Below are 20,609 nucleotides of genomic sequence, written 5' to 3' on the forward strand. Positions count from 1 at the left end.
ATAAAATGAGAATCACAATTTTTTCTGCTTGGAAGATGATGGTTCTCTCACGATTCTCGGCATAGCACCTTTTACATTATACAAAAAATTGGGCTAACTTTACTGTTTAGTTTTTTTTTTCAATTCGTTGAAGTGTATTTTTCACCCAAAAAAATGCTTTTGAAAGACACCTGCGCAAATACAGTGTGACATAAAATATTGCAACGACTGCCATTTTATTCTCTAGGGTCTCTTCTAAAAAATATATATAATGTTTGGGGATTCTAAGTAATTTTCTAGCTAAAAATACTGATTGTAACTTGTAAGCATCAAACGTCAGAAAATGGCCTGGTCTTTAACCCCTTCCTGACCAGCCACCGCAGTTATGCTGCGGCAGGTTGGCACTGCTGCGCGAGCCGTTGTAGCAGTACGTTGCCTCTAAGACGCTGTAGGAGGCACACAGCGCTTCCCCGGAGCCGATGCGCGTGCCCGGTGGGGGCGATGACCGCGGGGCACCTGCGATCACTCGTGACAGAGCGAGAACTGGGATCTCTGTGTGTAAACACACAAATCCCGGTTCTGTCAGGGGAGAGGAGAGAGATTGTGTGTTCCTACCAAGTAGAAACAATGATCTCTCTCCTCCTCTAGTTAGCCACATTCCCCCCACAGTTAGAACACCCATAGGGAACACATTTAAACCCCTGATCACTCCCTAGTGTTAACCCCTTCCCTGCTAGTGACATTTATACACTAATGAGTGGCTATTTATAGCACTGATTGCTGTATAATTGTCACTGGTCCAAAAAAAAAAGTGTCAAAAGCGTCCGATTTGCCCGCCGCAATGTCTCAGTCCCGATAAAAAAAAAAAAAAAAAAAAATCTCGCAGATCACCACCATTACTAGTTAAAAAAAATAAAATAATAAAAAATGCCATAAATCTATCCCCCATTTTGTAGACGCTATAACTTTTGTACAAACCAAATCAATATAAGCTGGGGAAAAAAGGACATAACTTTTGTTTGGGTACAACGTCGCATGACTGCGCAATTGTCAGTTAAAGCGACGCAGTGCGGTCTCGCAAAAAATTGCCTGGTCATTAAGTGGTTAAGGAAGATTATATTTCTACTTTACAATTATTTTACCCACTTACTGCAAACGACTAACTTAGGACATTAAATGTTTTTCCACAATCTAGAAAATACCCAAATTATTCATATACTTAAAACAAACAAACATAGGGTTATTACCCGTTAATGCTCTTTTCCAGGAATCTTTCAGGACGGGGGAGAGAGGGAGAGACTCCTCCCACCTAGCACAGGAAACACATGATCCACATTATAAAAGACCGCCAATAGGCCATGGCTCCTCAGTATTAACAAATAACCAGAAGGCACAGATAAAATAATAAACTTAGCTTTACATAATTTTTCCTACGAAACGGGGGGGGGGGGGGGAGACTGACGCCGTCCTGGAAGATTCCTGGAAAAGAGCGTTAACAGGCAATAACCCTGTTTTTTTCCCCGGTCATCTTCCAGGACAGCTTACAGAGAGGACAAAATAGAACTACCTGATCAGGGCGGGACCACAGCCTGCAGCACTTTTCTGCCGAAGGACTGGTCTCGATTTGCTAGCACATCCAGCCTATAGTGCTTTACAAACATATGAAAGCTGGACCAGGTTGCCGCTTTGCATATCTATACGTATAAGTATGCGGGTGTGTTACAGGGGCGTGTGTAAATGCCCGGCTGCCCCTGCAACACACCCGCATACTTATTTACAGTCTATTATTATCTATTATCATCAGAGTATTGCTACAGGCATAATCTGTACTATTTGCATAAGCATCTACCACCTCCTATTACCCTTCTGTAGTTTATAGACGCCCAGCTGCCCCTGTAACACTTCTATATACTAATTCACAGTTGAGTAATACCTCTCACCATGAGATTATTGCTATAGGCATAATCTGCACAAATCGTACACTTTGTATAAGCATCCACTATTTTCCTCTACCTGTCTTCAGTGTATAGACGCCCGGCCGCCTTTGTAACAAACCTATACACTTATTCATAGACAAGTAATATTCAGCATTGTTACAGACATAATCAGTACAATTCACACAACATCCACTATATACCATCACTTATTCCCATTTTAAAAATCCCCTTTCAACAGATTACTTCATTTGCATGTGTATAGACGCATGGTTGCCCCTGTGACACGGCTGCATATTTATTCATTGCCAATTCAACATTAGACTTTTGACTTTATTTGCAAGTGTAAAAACGCCCGGCTGCCTTTGTAACACGTGCACATAGACGCCTGGCCGCCCCTGTAACACATGCGTATAACCGCCTGGCCGCCCTTGTAACACGGCTGTATATTTATTCATTGCCAACTCAACATTAGATTTACGACCCTATTTGCATGTGTGCAAATGCCCGGCCATCTTTGTAACACATGCATATAGACACCCGGCCGACCATGTAACACACCTGTATACTGATTCAATGTCAACCTTACGTTTGTATACTTATTTATTATTGTTAATTTAACCACTGCCATCTGTGCCCTGTACCCGTGTCAAATTCCTTCAGGACTTCATTGTATATAGCATTGATGGTAATGATCCAATTTGCGAGTGCACGGTGGTCTTGGCTGTCCTTGTAATACATCTGTCACTTCCTTTATCATTGTGTATTCAACATCTTCCCATACTCCTTCCGCTCACCATTCATAAGCCAGCTTAAGAAGTATGGGCGTAGGTCTGACGAAGGAGCTGCACATGCTCCGAAACGCGCTACCGCCCCCTTCTCTCCACTGACACCATCAGCCTTGTGTGTCCCGCAGTGAATACAGGCTTCCCTGCTGTCTCCTCTCTCCAACACGTATGAGAACACTTTACAGCTGCTGGACGGCTCTATACTGCTCTCTACCACCATGCTGAGGATGGACACATGCCACAGATGAGGACTCCTGATTTTATCATATCTTTTAACACTGATGGTCTTGTAAGTGCTTTGAACCCTTTGTGCACTTTATTAAATTTCTTTCTTTTCCTTTTTTTCTTTTCTCTGATCCTGCCTGTTTGCATAAGCTTTGTTCTGCCGCCGTCTTTCCCTTCTGCTGCCACTTGGCCCCTGAAAGGAACAAAAATTACATTTGTTGCTGATTTTGGGGATAAGAAAACCCTTTTTCCTGTCGGCTGACCTTTTGAGTACCGACTCCAACTCTTTCCTGAACAACAATTCGCCTGAAAAAGGGGAAAAAAAAAAAAGAACAGAGCTTAATTTTTGAGACTGTATCCCCTTCCCAGGATTTTAACCAGATAGCCCTCCAGGCCTCGTTACCTAAGGCTGTGGCCCTGGCTGTAAATCTCAGACTCTGTGGAGGAATCCTCTATACAAGCCACTGCCTTGTTTAAAGTTGGTAGTGCCTCCAGGATCTCCTCTTTAAGAGTATGTGACTCTAGAAGCGAGCAGAGCTGTTTAACCACACATCTAGAGTACGTGCTACGCAGGTAGTGGCAAGGGCAGGTTTAAAGTTAGCTGAACAGGCCTCCCATGCCTTTTTCAAGTAACCGTCGGCTTTTCTGTCCATTGGCTCTTTTAATGAGCCTGTATCTTCAAAAAGAGAGCTCCGATCCCTTCGAGCCTTTCGATAGGGAGGCGTCTAACTTGGTACACTTATACCATAGTCCCGTATCCTCTTCTTTTCAAGGGAATCTCCTTTTGAGGATTTTGGGGAGAAAGATTATTTTTTCTGGTACTTTCCATTCCTGCAACATGGTTTCTTTTAGTGAAGCATGAACCAGAAAGGTTCTGGCCTGCTTGGCTTGGAGACCTGCATACAACAGGTCATGCACAGACAGTTCTTTATCTTCTGGTTCATCCAACTCCAGGGTATCATATATGGCCTTTAATAAAACTCATCTGTCTCCTCTAGGTGAAACCGGAATCTTTGGGTTTTATTTGGCTTGTCCTCCTTAAACTCCCCTTCATCGGAATCCAAAGCCGACTCTGAGCTCTCCTCCAGCCCCTCCGGTATCCCCTCAGGGGTCACCTGCCTGAGAGAAGGGGTTAATCGGCATCACTCTGGTGCTTGCGCCGGATGTGCCGGGGACGGGATTTGCCCCACAATCCTGTGCACGGGGGTTTGAACTACTTCAGAGAATCTGCTTCATCTCCTTTTTCATTGAATCAATGAAGTTTTTGAATAGCAGGCTTGTTTCTTTCTTGACCAGGTTATCAATGCAATCACGACGTATGTCCTTTTTCCAACCAGCGGGCATTTTTCTAGTACAGACAGGGCATCTCTTCCTAGAAGCATCTGTCTTGCTTTCTTTGGACTCTCGATTTTGGTCCTGGAAATAAGCAAAAGACAAACCAAACCAGTGTTGCTTTAACTGAAGTACAAACTGATTGCAAAGAAAACACCCAGGTGGATAGCAGAAAGTCATGCCTTAGAATCTTTAAAAAACACTCACCACCAGGACCTGTGATGCTATATGTGACTCAACCCTACAACTAGAGGGAGGTTACACCTGTGCACCTACAAAAACACCCCCACACAGGAGGGTAAGAAAAGAAGATAGGAGCGCCCTAGCCCCCCCCCCCCCCTTTTCTTACCTTAGGGTCAAAGTCAAGTGATGGTGCCTCCACACCTGCATCAGCAGTCTCTGGCTCTTCCATGTTCACTGTCCAGGAAGTATCCCAGCGCCATCTTATGCCAGTGCCCTTTGTTTATATTGGTGTGGAGGACCCAAGACTTCACTGTGGATCCAGCGCCATCCTTGTGGGCCTTCTTTTATAATGTGGATCACGCGTTTCCTGTTCTAGGTGAGAGGAGCCTTTCTCTCTCTGTGCAAGCCATCCCGGAAGATGACTGGGGAAAAAAATGATCATGCACACGTACCTTGATTAGGTGGGCAAATGCAGTCATCTAGCTTTGGCCTTGCATTAACTTGGTCCCTCCCAGTTTTAGCAATAATCAGGACACTTGTGGTCATTAAGAAAAAAACATGGCTGAATCTTTATATACTGACCTGCATAAGAAAGACTTAACAATCTGCTGCGCTCAAGAGGTGGCGCCCAAGAGGCCCACATGGCATGCATGGCTGGGAAAGTCACACCCTGTGGAGACATTGGATTAAATCAACTGTTTACAAATAATTATATATAAAAACACTGCCACGCAGTATATGTAGAAACAATAAAAAAATTATACAAACGTCCATAATAATGTCAAACGTTCTTCAAACATGCTTTTGTATATCATTTTGGTTGGCACATACGGAAACACAGTGTGGGCAGCAGTATAGGAGCATATAACTATATGTGAATATTCCTTTTAAGGTTTAATAATTAATTACACACATTCTGTATACATTTTATATTTTGTGGGAGATTGTCACTTGTAGCAATTGCGCTTAAACACAGTGAGATTTCTGGCACATTTTCTTCAGATTTTGCTTTACTTTAAAGCTGAAAAATATAAGTCCTGCTGCAAAGATTAATTGCTCATTTACATCTAGGGAGTGTGGGTAAAGCAGTTTTATTACCTGATCCTTCACTCCCACAGGCTCCACCATGCTGCCTGACTGGTCCCCACGGCCTCTTCTCCACTGCACTCCGGCGGTTGGATGCCCCTGACCTCAAGATTGAGGTCATGGGCATGGCCCTGCACTGGATGCGAGGACAATCCAATCCAGGAGCATAAGAGAGTGCCTTTTGCTAAATGTTGGTTTGGGCAATTTAAAGTGTTTTTACATAAATATAGACATAAATGAGAAGTTAAACCTTCGCAGTGGGTTTTTTAAATTTCCTGGAGTTGGGCTTTACAAAGTACACAATTATGATTATTCCCTAATTCCCCAACACACACAAAGACATACATGAGTTTTACATGCAAAATGTTTTAGATCTCTTTGCATATAAAATAGGATTTTATATCAGATTACCTGTAAAATTCTTTTCTTGGAGTACATCATGGGACACAGAGCCTTAAGTAATAACTTAATGGGTATATAGGCACCTTCAGGTGATGGACACTGGTATACCCAATCCAGGAAGTTCACTTCCTATATAACGCCTCCTCCCCTATCAGGAGTACTTAAACCCCAAAGAGGGGAGGGAGCTCTGTGTCCCATGATGTACTCCAAGAAAAGGTTTTACAGGTAAGCAGTTATAAAAATCCTATTTTCTTTATCATGGGAAACAGAGCCTTAAGTAATAACTTAATGGGATGTCCCATAGCAATGCTATTTGAGGGGAGGGAGAGACAACCGTAGGGCACCCCCAGACTTGAGGACCTAAACTGCTGCCTGCAGCACACTGCTCCTGAAGGCAATATCCTCATACCTCCTTACATCCACGTGATAACATTTTGTGAATGTATGCACTGAAGACCAAATTGCGGCCTTACAGATCTGAGGCATGGAGGCCTGGTGACGCACTGCCCAAGAAGCACTAACTGCCCTGGTAGAGTGCGCTTTGACTTGGAAAGGGGGAATCTTGCCCCTTAAATTATAACTTGCTGAATCCACTTAGTGACAGTGGATTTAGACGCTGCCTGTCCTTTCTTAGGACCCTCTGGCAGAATAAATAAGACATCAGTCTTTCTAATCTGAGCAGTTGTCTTTAAATAGATTTTCACTGCTCTCACCACATCAAGACAATGTAGTGACTTCTCTTCCCTGGAACATGGTTTTGGAAAAAATTATGGCAGGACAATATCTTGGTTCAGGTGAAAACCTAAAACTACTTTTGGCAAAAAAGTCTGGACGAGGGCGTAACACCACTCTGTCTTCATGAATAATCAAGTATGGCTCTTTACAAGAAAGAGCAGCCAATTCCGAAAACCTTCTTGCTGAGGATATAGCAACCAAGAACACCAGCTTCCTTGTCAGAAGGACTAAGGGAATATGCTGTATCGGTTCAAATGGCTGTTTTTGTAACACTGACAAAACTAAGTTCAAGTCCCAAGGGTTCAAAGGAGGTTTGACTGGCGGATTAAGCCGCATCACCCCTTGAATAAAACCCTGGACTAAAGAATGTGTAGCAAGCAGTCTTTGAAATAAGACCGATAAAGCTGAGACTTGGCCCTTAATAGTACTGAAGGCCAACTTCATCTCTACCCCTAATTGTAGAAAGGCAAGAATTCTGCCTATGATGTGAATCCAAGGGTTGGCACCCTCGGAGATATACCAGGAAACATAAGCCTTCCAGACTCTATAATATAAAGTTCTGGCAGCTGGCTTCCTTGCATTAATCAGGGTAGAGATTAATTGAACTGACCCGAAAAGCCCACGTTTCTTCAGAATGTGGGTTTCAGTAGCCAAGCCGTTAAATTTAGAGACCATAAGGTAGGATGGAATATCGGCCCCTGTGAGAGTAGGTCTGGCCGTAGTTGGAGGGACCATGGATCCTCCACTGCCATCCTTACGATTTCTGCATACCATAACCTTCTGGGCCATGCTGGTGCTACCAGAATTACCGGCTTTCTTTCCAGCTTGATCCTGCAAAGAAGTAGAGGCAGCAACTGAATAGGAGGAAATGCATAGATCAGTGAGTCTAAAGTCTAAAGCTTGAATTGTTTTGTTCCAAGTAGACAGGATACTGTTTTGCAACAGCCTTGAATGGAACTGGGCATAGGGAACCGCTTCGAATGAAGCCACCATCTTTCCTAACAACCTCATGCAAAGGCGAATGGAGGGATCTCCTTTTGACCTGACCATCCTCACTAGCTCTTTTATGGAGTTGATCTTTGCCTGAGGCAAGAACACCTTTTTGTGGGCTGTGTCTATGATCAGACCCAAGCACTCCAGTCTTTTTATCAGTTTTAAGGGAGATTTCTCTAGGTTGAGAATCCAACCCAAACTTTCCAGGCAACTGGCTGTAATGCGCACGTTTTGCTCTAAACGAGCCACCGACTGGTCTATTAGCAATAGATCGTCTATGTACGCCAAGACTTTCATGCCCTGTGCCCTTAACCTGGCTAGAGGTGGGGCCAGGACTTTTGTAAACACCCAGGGTGCTGTAGCTAGCCCGAAGGGCAAGGCTACAAACTGGAAATGCTGCTGTTCTACTTTGAACCGCAGAAATCTTTGGTGAGCGGGAAATATAGGAACATGCAGATATGCATCCATGATATCGATAGATGCCAGAAGTTCTTCTCCTAGTAGGATAGAAACTACTGACCTGATCGTTTCCATGCGAAAGGATCGGATCTTCAGGAACTGATTTCGATTCTTTAGATCTAGAATGGGTCTGACATCTCCACTCGGTTTTGGTACTGTGAAGAGGTTTGATTAAAACCCCAAACCTTGCTCTTCTGTGGGGATCTGCATGATCACCCCCTGAGCCATTAATCGGTCTAGTGCCAGAAACAGAGATTGCCTTTTCTCTGGATCTTTGGGAACGTTTGACCTCAGGAAACGAGACGGTGGAAAGTCCCGAAATTCCAGCTTGTACCCCAGAGTTTCCGTGGAAATGACCCATCTGTCCTGAATTTACTCTTGCCAGACTTCTGAAAACTTCAGAAGTCTTCCCCCCACCCTGGGGAGGGCGGGTGCCTCTTCACGATGAGGCTTTAGGATTCTGCTTTGCGGGTTTCTGGCCCCAGGACTTCTTTTGAGTCTGGGCCTGACCCTGAGGTTTTCCTCTAGAGTCTGACGGCGGAGGCCATCACCACTGCCTAGAGGCGGAAGCCCTTGGCGCAGGAGAAAGAGCCCATTTAAATGAAGGGCGTTTATACTTTCTTTTGACTGGCAAAAGAGTACTTTTCCCACTAGAAATTGTTTGAATGCATTTGTCCAAATCATCCCCAAATAGCCGATCGCCATGAAAAGGGAACCCCGTCAGGAGCTTTTTACATGGTGCTTCAGCTGACCAATTTTTTAGCCACAGGATTCTACACATATGTACAAGCATAAGCGTAAGGCGGGACACCTGGTGAATATAATCTTTAATGGCATCTATGGCAAAGCATAATGCTTTTGGTAGTTCGGCCAATTCCCGGGCTTGTTGTGCGGGAACCTCTTTTAAGGACCTATCTAAATTGGTTCTTTAGGGATTGACAGATGCCTATTGCAGCAACTGCAGGCTGAGTAACAGCACCTGTGCATAAAAAAACCTATAAACCATGCGCTTACTCCAAAAAAGTCATAGATGTAAGCAGCTAACACAACAAATAGAAAATTTGTAATAAATCATATATAACCAAGTGTAGCGCTAAAAAATGAGAAAGAAAATATTGCTATACCACATATAATAGCAAAATGAATTGTGAAAAGATAGTGTTTTGTATACTTTGTGAACATTCATACATATAGAACACTTATGTTATAAAGCCTTAGGGTCACCAAAAGTGATAACAGGATGTAAAAATGGCAATAAAGTCCAAAACTGAATGTGCAGATACGGTGAACATAAATTTTGCAATGGTGATAAATTCCAAAACATATACTCGTGAGAGATTTCTGTATGTAATCCAACATGTGCTGACAGACCCTTGTGCGAAACCGCCACCTAGGATGACTGGAGGCTTACCAGAAAGTTGGGACCCACCTAGCATACGCTATATGGGTCAAACAGGCTTGGATTGCTCACTGGCAATGAAGGTAGGGAACCAAGGGCTGGTGAATGGTGAAGTTGTAACGTTGCTATCCCAAAGAGGTCTTCTTCATATGGAAGCTCGGACACCAACGGACATTACCCACATGTAATGAAGAAGGGGCTCATAGCGTAATTCCGTAAACCATAAAAAATTTATTAAAAAGGAAAAACACTTACATTTCAGAATAAAAAGCGCCTGCAAGTAAAATGGCGGCAGTGGAGTCCTCCCGACGCGTTTCGTCATACAAGAATGAATGTTCACAAAGTATACAAAACACTATCTTTTCACAATTCATTTTGCTATTATATGTGGTATAGCAATATTTTCTTTCTCATTTTTTAGCGCTACACTTGGTTATATATGAGTAACAGCACCTGCCAAGGAAAAAGCGGAGTTTAACAGGAATTCCACCCTTTATCTGTTGGATCCTTAAGCATTTGTGCATTGTCTACTGGACAAGTTAGACTTTTATTCACACTGGAAATCGCAGCGTCAACTGCTGGTACCTTCCATTTTTTGGTGAATTTCTCCTCCATGGGATAGAGAACTGAAAATCTCTTTGGAGGGAGAAAATGGTTATCTGGGTGATCACATTCAGCATAAATAAGCTGTTCTAGTAATGCATGCACAGGAAACGCATGCAAAGGCTGTGAAAGTTTTAAAGAACCCAAGGAAGAAACTGTGCTTTCAGGAGACTCCGCTAGGGGTAGCATGAAAGTAGAATGAACCATCTCCGTAAGAGATTGTATCAGCAACTTCTCAGATTGTGTGGCTGAAAAAGGTTCATCTACCGTTGTTTCCTCCACAGAGGAATCATCAGTTTGTATTTCCTCCTGATCGGCTGAGGGTAATACCTCATCCTGTGCCCACTAGGGGTGCAACGGATCAAAAATCTCACGGTTCGGATCGTACCTCGGATCAGAGATCACAGATCGGATCATTTTTGGATCAGCAAAAAAAAAAAAAAAAGACAAATAAACATAACCCCCACTGTAATATTCACAATCTCCCCCACTGCTGTAATATCCACAATCTCCCCCACTGCTGTAATATCCACAGACTCCCCACTGTATACATACCTTACAAAATAGAAGCCGGCCAGATCAGATCCACAAGTTGAGGGGTTGAGTTGAGGGGTGATGATGTCAGCGCGCAGCTCACCGACGCTTTATTGTCATATTCTGCTCCCCATCAAAGAATGCTCCCGAAGTGAAGTTGCGGCCAGAAACTTCGCACTATGCATCGCAGTTTGCTACGGAAGTGATGTTCCGTCGCCGCCATCTTGCTACACCCCACACTTGTCCACAGTAAGGATACACTAAGAAGGGGGAAAGCGGACATGTTGTTACACCCACCGGAGTTTTGCATTTTACACGTATTTATAACAGTAAAGTCAGTTTATATAGTGAAACAGTACTTACAACTCCCTCTGACTACTTAGATCTTGAATTTTAAAAGCAGCGGCAACCCTGCTCATCTCACAGGTTTGCTAATCTGACAGAAGTTCGCTGCTTTTAAAATATAACATCCAAGCAGTCTGACGAAGTTCAAAGTCCTGTATTTCACTATATAAACTGATTTTACTGTTATAAATACATGTAAAATGCAAAACTCCGGTGGGTGTAACATGTCCGCTTTCCCCCTTCTTAGTGTATCCTTACTGTGGACGAGTGTGGGGTGTAGCAAGATGGCGGCGACGGAATGTCACTTCCGGAGCATTCTATGATGGGGAGCGGAATATGACAATACACCGCCGCAGCCGGGTATACCAAGGTGGCCGCCGCTCCGGAGCTAGGCCAAAGCCACAGCCTTTCCTAAGGCTGAGGCAGCAGAGCGCTCCGCAGATCATGTGTGTGCCGATCCGAACAGGTTCAATCGCATAGTCCCAAGCACAAAAGCAGAGGCACTATTAAATTGCACTTAATCGCTGAACATAGTCATGACAGTAATGCCGCTATTAAGTTCAGCCTAGTGCTGGGAAAAAAGTCTTCCTGTATCAGGAATGCCACTTGCCACCCTTCCGTGCCCCACAGCTCCTGTGTCCCGTGTGCAGCTTGCTTGCTCCGCCTCGTCAGCCGAGGAGAGACTGCTCCAGCTGTATTTTTATTATCCTGCTTGCTTGCCTGCCGTGCGTCCTCATAGACGTTGCATGGCGTTGCTAGTATGCTAGTATGGAACTTGGAATAACCAACTATCCACCACAGGACATCCCCTCCTACTAGCCACTCCTTTCCACGTACACATGTCGGCCTACCGGCCCATACAGACTGTGCTCCTGTTCTCCTGGCTCTGATGAAGAGGTTACCCTCGAAACGCGTCAGCCCTTTTTAAATACTTGCCTCAACATGGGCATACCCCAATTTTAATTTTTTAGTGCCTATTTTGTTACCTGTTTTTATGCAATGTAGTATTTGTATGATTCAATATTTATATGTTTGCATTCCCTATACATGATTAAACCATACATGTTTTGATGTAAGCGTCTGATCATGCGCCTTCCATCCACCTCCTACCATACAGTCCTTTCCAGACCACCCCGGGTCAGTTAAGGCAGTGGGACACGCTCTATCATCTCCTCCAATCCTTCCACTTTCTACAATACTACTCGTTTAGTGCAGCAAATGGCCTCACAAGCGCAGGAGTATTTCTCACCATATCTTGCCTACATTTCGTATGTTGCATGGCGCTGTGCCTAGGCCCCGCCCCCTCCATAAACCCACCCCCCATTTTGTTTTGAAAACGTTCCCACGCTTGCTTGCGGGTGGCTTTCGGGCCTACAGATCCAACACGAGGAGGGGGAAGAGGCCGAGCCCCTGACACCAGCCGGCATAAGGACACAACAGATGGAACAAAATTAGGGACCTTCATACCCCCCCCCGCGGCGGGGGGGGGGTTGGGATTACAAGGGGGGTACACTGCTGGTGTTTCCCTAACCCTCTGTCCCTTCAGGGGGGAGAAAAGAAGCATTTTGGCAGATCTCTTACCTGAGAGGAATCCCGCTGCGGCCACACACAGACTGCCACTGAGCTTTGCAGTGAAGACAACAGATTAAGGTATGTGCATATACTCCCTCTAGTGGAGAATTAAGGCATGACAAAATTTTTTCTCCTTGAAGAAAGCATAGATGGACTTTTTAGTTCCTAAGTTTCTTCCCTTACATTATCCCCGCCGCAGGATTTTCTGAATTAACAGACAATCCAACCTTCACCCATCACGGTGGGCTGCGTTTAGCAAACCTTCAAGGATCGGGTCCCTTTTTATCGGGGTTCCACTCTCTTTGACCTGTAAAAAGCACCCCACCAGGAAAGCTTTAGGTAATGTAGCATGACCAAAGCCCTGGGTCCCGGGGTCCAGCCCTACAAAGAGAGGCCTTACAGTCAAAACCTCGTGCTTCAGATACGAGGCCCAGGTACCATCCACTTTGGCCTCATTGGCACTTTGGATGGATCTGGTCTATGGAGGCTATATAAATTCAGCATGGATCCCTCCTGGAGCTCCTCAGAGCACATCTTCACTTGTGACCAACACCTTAGACACTGACGAAAAAACTGAGGTACTCCTGATAGGAGGCGGGGTTATATAGGGAGTGAACTTCCTGGATTGAGTATACCAGTGTCCATCACCTGAAGGTGCCTATATACCCATTAAGTTATTACTTAAGGCTCTGTGTCCCACGATGTATGATAAAGAAATGTGGTTTGGTGTTTACTGACAGATACAAAATTTATGACCAAACAAAACTGCAATGCATATGCAGTCTTTGACAAACAACACAATGGGCCAAGCTACAACCAGCCTGATATTTCTAGCATAAAATCCAGGACCGAATAACTGTTCTACCACTATATAGTAAGCACGGGGTGGAAATTATTGTAGCAGACCACACCAGCTAATGCCTGATACACACGATGAGATTATCAGATAAATGATCGTGCGTTGTTTTTTTTTTGCATGCTTTATCTCAGATCAAACCTAAAGAGCCTACTAAAGTGACGAAAATTCTCATATGACAGAATTAAAATTCGGAAGTGATGTAATGTGTTGTAATGTATTTGTATTGCATTTTCGAACAACAACTGTACTGATTAAACGAAAATCATACGATCTGGCATCGTACGAAAAAATTTGTGCATATCCAATCGGATAATATCGGATGAACTGTCATGATCGGCTCTCGAAAGCTCTGTACGAACGATCCGATTATCGTACGATCACTGTATTATTTGTACGATATTCTGATCGTGTGTACGGGGCTTAAGCCTGCGGGAAAACTACAAGCCTATTTGCCATCCCTTCCTGTATTAACAAAGGGGTTCACTACGCTCATTTTCTGGCTTTCACAAGTGGGAAAATATTAAGTTTTCAGATTTTACCTGAAGCTTCATCGCTAGGAACATTTGATTCTGAGGTACAACCCTAAAATCCAAATGATACCACAAACCAATGCATAGTAAGGGCTTGTTAATACCAGCTCATGTTAGATTGCGTACATACTTGTGTTGTTTTCTTACAACAAAAAAAACACAGGATTACCTTTCTTTCCTAATTTTTGTTTTTAACCTTTTCAGTGTCACGCTATGATAAGGACACATATAAAACAAACTGGTATCTCTGTGCCCTTGCGTTGATCTATGCAGCTCAACAGAGAAGGAGTTACAAAAGAATTTCTGGAGATTAGGTCTCATTTGTGTTACTACAGGAAGACAGGGGATTTCATTAATGTAATGGGCCAAATTCATGAAGCATTTGCGACACCTTTGGTTCGGACAGCGACTCGTGCACCAAATTCAAGCAGTTCTAAAATGCAACACTTTTATATTGTGTCACTAAGATCAACTCACTTTAGGCATACAGAGAGTAAAACTGGCTCAGGCGGATTTGTTTGTGTCTCTCATGCATTCTATAAGGGCGCAGCATGAGCCAAGTACAAATTTTAGACAGGTAGATGAATTTGGCACATTCTTTACCAATTTTAGAATGCATGAGACACACTTTCACAAAATCTGCATATTTCAGTCTTTATGAATTCCAGGGACTAAATTCTCCCTAAATATAGGGACTAGTTTGCTTTCAACTCCAGCTATATTTTATAAACCTTCCAATATAAATAAGAGCATTTCAGACATTTGCATTTCTTCAGTGCTCATAAATGAAAGGCAACACTTGTTATCCTTCACATTAGGTACAATTCACACTTACCTCTCCCAGTCCTTCAAGGACTCGAACTGCTATAAGGTAACCTGCTCCCAAATTTGCAGCCACTGGTGTTAATAGAGTAAATACTGCAGTGCCTAGTATGCCGAATCCCATCAACAACTTGCCACCAAATTTTCCAGCTATGTATCCACCTGGGATCTGGGTAATGATGTAACCATAGAAGAAAGAGCCAAGTATCCAGCCTTGGGTCTCTGCATCCCAGTTATACGTCTTGCCCTTGAAAATGTAAAGAATAGACAAGTTATCAGCAAATCATTTATTTTATGGTATTCTGCAGACCTTCCCTATCAAATGTTATGCAGAACACTGGCATTCATGTCACACAATGTTTTAAAGTATATGCAAACCCTAAGAATTTCCCTTATTTGCTCCTTTTGGTCTGTTAAATCTACCATTGAAAGTGCCGCCACACAGGAACCAGATGTTGATGTAAGTGGATAAGCAGCTTTTTTTTTTTACTGGATAGACCGAACGTCTTGCATTTATTCGGGGTGATTGTTGAAGATGTATGTAGTTAAAGAGTTTTAATAAATTCTACACTATGATGCCTGTTGGCTGCATTGGCTGTGAGCTTTCCATGGTGACCAGTAAGCACCGCTGCCCCTAGTGGATGAGTGGAGAATCTTCATGTGCTGGTTAAGACCTGGAGTGAATGAGAAAGGGCCTAGCTTATATTGAACACTGTTTGCTGCTTAATCTTTGGCAGAATCTGGTTCTGGTGAGTTTGTACTTCTTCTGTTCACAGGAGGAGGATACACAGTTCTTGGTAGATAACTTCTTGCACGGTGGTGGAAGATTTTTGTGGACTGTTACATGGTATCATTTAGAGGATGGTCACCGATGATTACATTTAGTGGACTGTCAGTGGTGATTATACATATTGATAATATTTGAGCACCATTTATTGTCTTTTGTTATTTAATATCATGCTGCAATCAACACAGTACAGGTTCTCGAGAGAGAGAGAGAGAGAGAGAGAGATCTCGAGAGAGAGAGAGAGAGAGAGAGAGAGAGATCTCGAGAGAGAGAGAGAGAGAGATCTCTCTCTCTCTCTCTCTCTCGAGAGAGAGAGATCTCTCTCGAGAGAGAGAGAGATCTCGAGAGATCTCGAGAGAGATCTCGAGAGAGATCTCGAGAGAGAGAGAGAGATCTCGAGAGAGATCTCGAGAGAGATCTCGAGAGAGAGAGAGAGATCTCGAGAGAGAGAGAGAGAGAGAGAGAGAGAGATCTCGAGAGAGAGAGAGAGAGATCTCGAGAGAGAGAGAGAGAGATCTCGAGAGAGAGAGAGATCTCGAGAGAGAGAGAGATCTCGAGAGAGAGAGAGATCTCGAGAGAGATCTCGAGAGAGAGAGAGATCTCGAGAGAGAGAGAGAGATCTCGAGAGAGAGAGAGATCTCGAGAGAGAGAGAGAGAGAGATCGAGAGATCTCGAGAGATCTCGAGAGAGAGAGAGATCTCGAGAGAGAGAGAGATCTCGAGAGAGAGAGAGATCTCGAGAGAGAGAGAGAGAGAGAGAGAGAGAGAGAGAGAGAGGGGATCTCGAGAGAGAGAGAGAGATCTCGAGAGAGAGAGAGATCTCGAGAGAGAGAGAGATCTCGAGAGAGAGAGAGATCTCGAGAGAGAGAGAGATCTCGAGAGAGAGAGATCTCGAGAGAGATCTCGAGAGAGATCTCGAGAGAGAGAGATCTCGAGAGAGATCTCGAGAGAGAGAGATCTCGAGAGAGATCTCGAGAGAGAGAGAGAGAGAGAGAGAGAGAGAGAGAGATCTCGAGAGAGAGAGAGAGAGAGATCTCGAGAGAGAGAGAGAGAGAGAGAGAGAGAGAGATCTCGAGAGAGAGAGAGAGAGATCTCGAGAGAGAGAGAGAGAGAGAGAGAGATCTCGAGAGAGAGAGATCTCGAGAGAGAGAGATCTCGAGAGAGAGAGAGAGAGAGAGATCTCTCTCTCGAGAGAGAGAGATCTCGAGAGAGAGAGAGATCTCGAGAGAGAGAGAGATCTCTCTCTCTCTCGAGAGATCTCGAGAGAGAGAGAGAGAGATCTCGAGAGAGAGAGAGAGAGATCTCGAGATATCTCTCTCTCTCTCTCTCTCTCGAGATCTCTCTCTCGAGAGAGAGATCTCTCTCTCTCTCTCTCTCTCTCTCTCTCTCTCTCTCGAGAGAGAGAGAGAGAGATCTCGAGAGAGAGAGAGAGATCGAGAGAGAGAGAGATAAAGAGATCAGGTGATTGCCAGACCGTTGTTCCTAATTTTTACAGACAGTCTATTGACTGGAATGGTACCAGCTGATTGGAGAAAAGCCAATGTAGCACCAATATTTAAAAAGGTGCCCAAAAAACATCCCTGGGAATTACAGACCAGTTAGCCTAACATCAATAGTATGTAAACTCTTGGAGGGGATGATAAGGGACTATATACAAGATTTTAGTAATAAGAATGATATCATTAGCAGTAATCAGCATGGATTCATGAAGAATCGTTCTTGCCAAACCAATCTATTAACCTTCTATGAGGAGGTGAGTTGCCATCTAGATAAAGGAAGGCCCGTAGACGTGGTGTATCTGGATTTTGCAAAAGCATTTGACACAGTTCCCCATAAACGTTTACTGTACAAAATAAGGTGCGTTGGCATGGACCATAGGGTGAGTACATGGATTGAAAACTGGCTACAAGGGCGTGTTCAGAGGGTGGTGATAAATGGGGAGTACTCAGAATGGTCAGGGGTGGGTAGTGGGGTTCCCCAGGGTTCTGTGCTGGGACCAATCCTATTTAATTTGTTCATAAACGACCTGGAGGATGGGATAAACAGTTCAATCTCTGTATTTGCAGACGATACTAAGCTAAGCAGGGCAATAACTTCTCCGCAGGATGTGGAAATCTTGCAAAAAGACCTGAACAAATTAATGGGGTGGGCGACTACATGGCAAATGAGGTTCAATGTAGAAAAATGTAAAATAATGCATTTGGGTGGCAAAAATATGAATGCAATCTATACACTGGGGGGAGAACCTCTGGGGGAATCTAGGATGGAAAAGGACCTGGGGGTCCTAGTGGATGATAGGCTCAAGCTGCCAAGCTGCTGCTAATAAAGCAAACAGAATATTGGCATGCATTAAAAGGGGGATCAACTGCAGAGATAAAACGATAATTCTCCCGCTCTACAAGACTCTGGTCCGCCCGCACCTGGAGTATGCTGTCCAGTTCTGGGCACCAGTCCTCAGGAGGGACGTACTGGAAATGGAGCGAATACAAAGAAGGGCAACAAAGCTAATAAAGGGTCTGGAGGATCTTAGTTATGAGGAAAGGTTGCGAGCACTGAACTTATTCTCTCTGGAGAAGAGACGCTTGAGAGGGGATATGATTTCAATTTACAAATACTGTACTGGTGACCCCACAATAGGGATAAAACTTTTTCGCAGAAGAGAGTTTAATAAGACTCGTGGCCACTCATTACAATTAGAAGAAAAGAGGTTTAACCTTAAACTACGTAGAGGGTTCTTTACTGTAAGAGCAGCAAGGATGTGGAATTCCCTTCCACAGGCGGTGGTCTCAGCGGGGAGCATTGATAGCTTCAAGAAACTATTAGATAATCATCTGAATGACCGCAATATACAGGGATATGTAATGTAATACTGACACATAATCACACACATAGGTTGGACTTGATGGACTTGTGTCTTTTTTCAACCTCACCTACTATGTAACTAAGAGAGAGAGAGAGAGAGAGAGAGAGAGAGAGAGAGAGAGAGAGAGAGAGAGAGAGAGAGAGATCTCGAGAGAGAGAGAGAGAGAGAGATCTCGAGAGAGAGAGAGAGAGAGATCTCGAGAGAGAGAGAGAGAGAGAGAGAGAGAGAGAGAGAGAGAGATCTCGAGAGAGAGAGAGATCTCGAGAGAGAGAGAGATCTCGAGAGAGAGAGAGATCTCGAGAGAGAGAGAGATCTGGAGAGAGAGAGATCTGGAGAGAGAGAGATCTCGAGAGAGAGATCTCGAGAGAGAGAGAGAGAGATCTCGAGAGAGATCTCGAGAGAGAGAGAGAGAGATCTCGAGAGAGAGAGAGAGATCGATCTCGAGAGATCTCTCTCTCTCTCTCTCTCTCTCTCTCTCTCTCTCTCTCTCTCGAGAGAGAGAGAGAGAGAGAGAGAGAGAGAGAGAGAGAGAGATCTCGAGAGAGAGAGAGAGAGAGAGAGAGAGAGAGAGATCTCGAGAGAGAGAGAGATCTGGAGAGAGAGAGAGATCTGGAGAGAGAGAGAGATCTGGAGAGAGAGAGAGAGATCTGGAGAGAGAGAGATCTCGAGAGAGAGATCTCGAGAGAGAGAGAGAGAGATCTCGAGAGAGATCTCGAGAGAGAGAGAGAGAGAGAGAGAGAGCTCGAGAGAGAGAGAGAGAGCTCGAGAGAGAGAGAGAGAGAGCTCGAGAGAGAGAGAGAGAGAGCTCGAGAGAGAGAGAGAGCTCGAGAGAGAGCTCGAGAGAGAGCTCGAGATCGAGAGAGATCTCGAGATCGAGAGAGATCGAGAGAGAATTTACTGGCAGAAAAAAAAAAAAAGGTACTATCCAAAGTTAAAACAGCAAGGGCAGAAGATTTAATAGATGGAAAGTTGAAGAAAAATGACTGAAGGTCCACTTTGAGGCTCCATTCACACTTGTGCAACTTGTTATGCAACTTTGGACATCAAAGTCACATGACAAGTCATTCCCCATGTTTTCCAATGATAAAACATTCCCATCTGGGTGAACCATGTACAGTACAAGGATTTTAACAGCCCTTGTTGCAGATTCCTACCTTTTGTTATTCTGAAGAAATCCTTGTGTGCTTGTCTGTGCCCATATGCCGAGTGAGTCTAATGGAAGTGGTTTCATAATTATCAATCAGCTGCTGCACCTACAGGGCTCTAATGAGGAAAATTTCAGGGTCTGCGTTCCTTTAGACGTGAACTCCTATTGGGAGTATCTTACCAAAAAATAGGATTTTTTTATAACAACTTACCTGTAAAAACCTTTTCTTTCGATGGACATCACGGGACACAGAGCCTCAGTAATAACTGATGGGTTATATAGGTATCACTAGGTGATTGGACACTGGCACACCCTAACCAGGAAGTTTAACCCCCTATATAATCCCTCCCCTTACAGGGATACCTCAGTTTTGTAGCAAAGGAATATAAGTGTATTAGAAGAGGGGCGGGACCTCTGTGTCCCGTGATGTCCATCGAAAGAAAAGGATTTTACAGGTAAGCTGTTATAAAAAAATCCTATTTTCTTTCTCGAACATCACGGGACACAGAGCCTCAGTAATAACTGATAGCATTGCTCTGGGACATCCTATCTGAGGGGAGGGGAATCACAACCAAGTAGGGTGCAATCAGACCTGAGGACCATGTACCGCTGCCTGCGGCACACTACGCCCAAAGGCGATATCCTCATGCCTTCTCACATCCACCTGATAAAATCTGGTGACTGAAGACCAGGTTGCGGCCTTGCAGATTTGAGCCATAGAGGCCTGGTGATGCACTGCCCAAGAAGCACCAATAGCCCTTGTGGAATGTACCTTGATCTGAAACGGAGGAATCTTCTGTTTCAAACCGTAAGCTTGAATAATCAATTGTCGAATCCATTTAGAAATGGTAGCTTTTGACGCTGCCTGTCCTCTATTGGGACCCTCTGGCAGCACGAACAAAACATCTGTTTTGCGAATTTGAGCAGTTGCTTCCAGATAGGCCTTGACTGCTCTTACTACATCCAAAGAATGTAGTGACCTCTCTTCCGAAGAACAGGGGTCTGGAAAAAAGGAAGGTAAAACAATGTCTTG

At 44.1% G+C, this 20,609-nt stretch overlaps 1 protein-coding gene across 4 annotated transcripts in view; it reads right to left on the reverse strand.

Annotated features, from left to right (window-relative positions):
- Nucleotides 1-20,609, reverse strand: part of SLC17A5 (solute carrier family 17 member 5) — a 198,939-nt gene that overhangs the window by 64,659 nt on the left and 113,671 nt on the right. For all 4 annotated transcript variants that reach the window (XR_012243890.1, XM_073626804.1, XM_073626803.1 and 1 more), the window contains exons 3-4: nucleotides 14,794-15,027; nucleotides 5,024-5,111 (exon numbers count right to left, since the gene is read on the reverse strand). Coding sequence is in view for 3 of the 4 variants with exons in the window: in XM_073626804.1 (XP_073482905.1) it covers nucleotides 5,024-5,111; nucleotides 14,794-15,027 (322 nt within the window). In the remaining variant the exon portion in view is untranslated. The remainder of the gene's footprint in view (nucleotides 1-5,023; nucleotides 5,112-14,793; nucleotides 15,028-20,609) is intronic.

The sequence above is a fragment of the Aquarana catesbeiana genome, linkage group LG04 (genome assembly GCF_042186555.1).
Source record: "Aquarana catesbeiana isolate 2022-GZ linkage group LG04, ASM4218655v1, whole genome shotgun sequence".
NCBI classification, from domain to species: domain Eukaryota; kingdom Metazoa; phylum Chordata; class Amphibia; order Anura; family Ranidae; genus Aquarana; species Aquarana catesbeiana.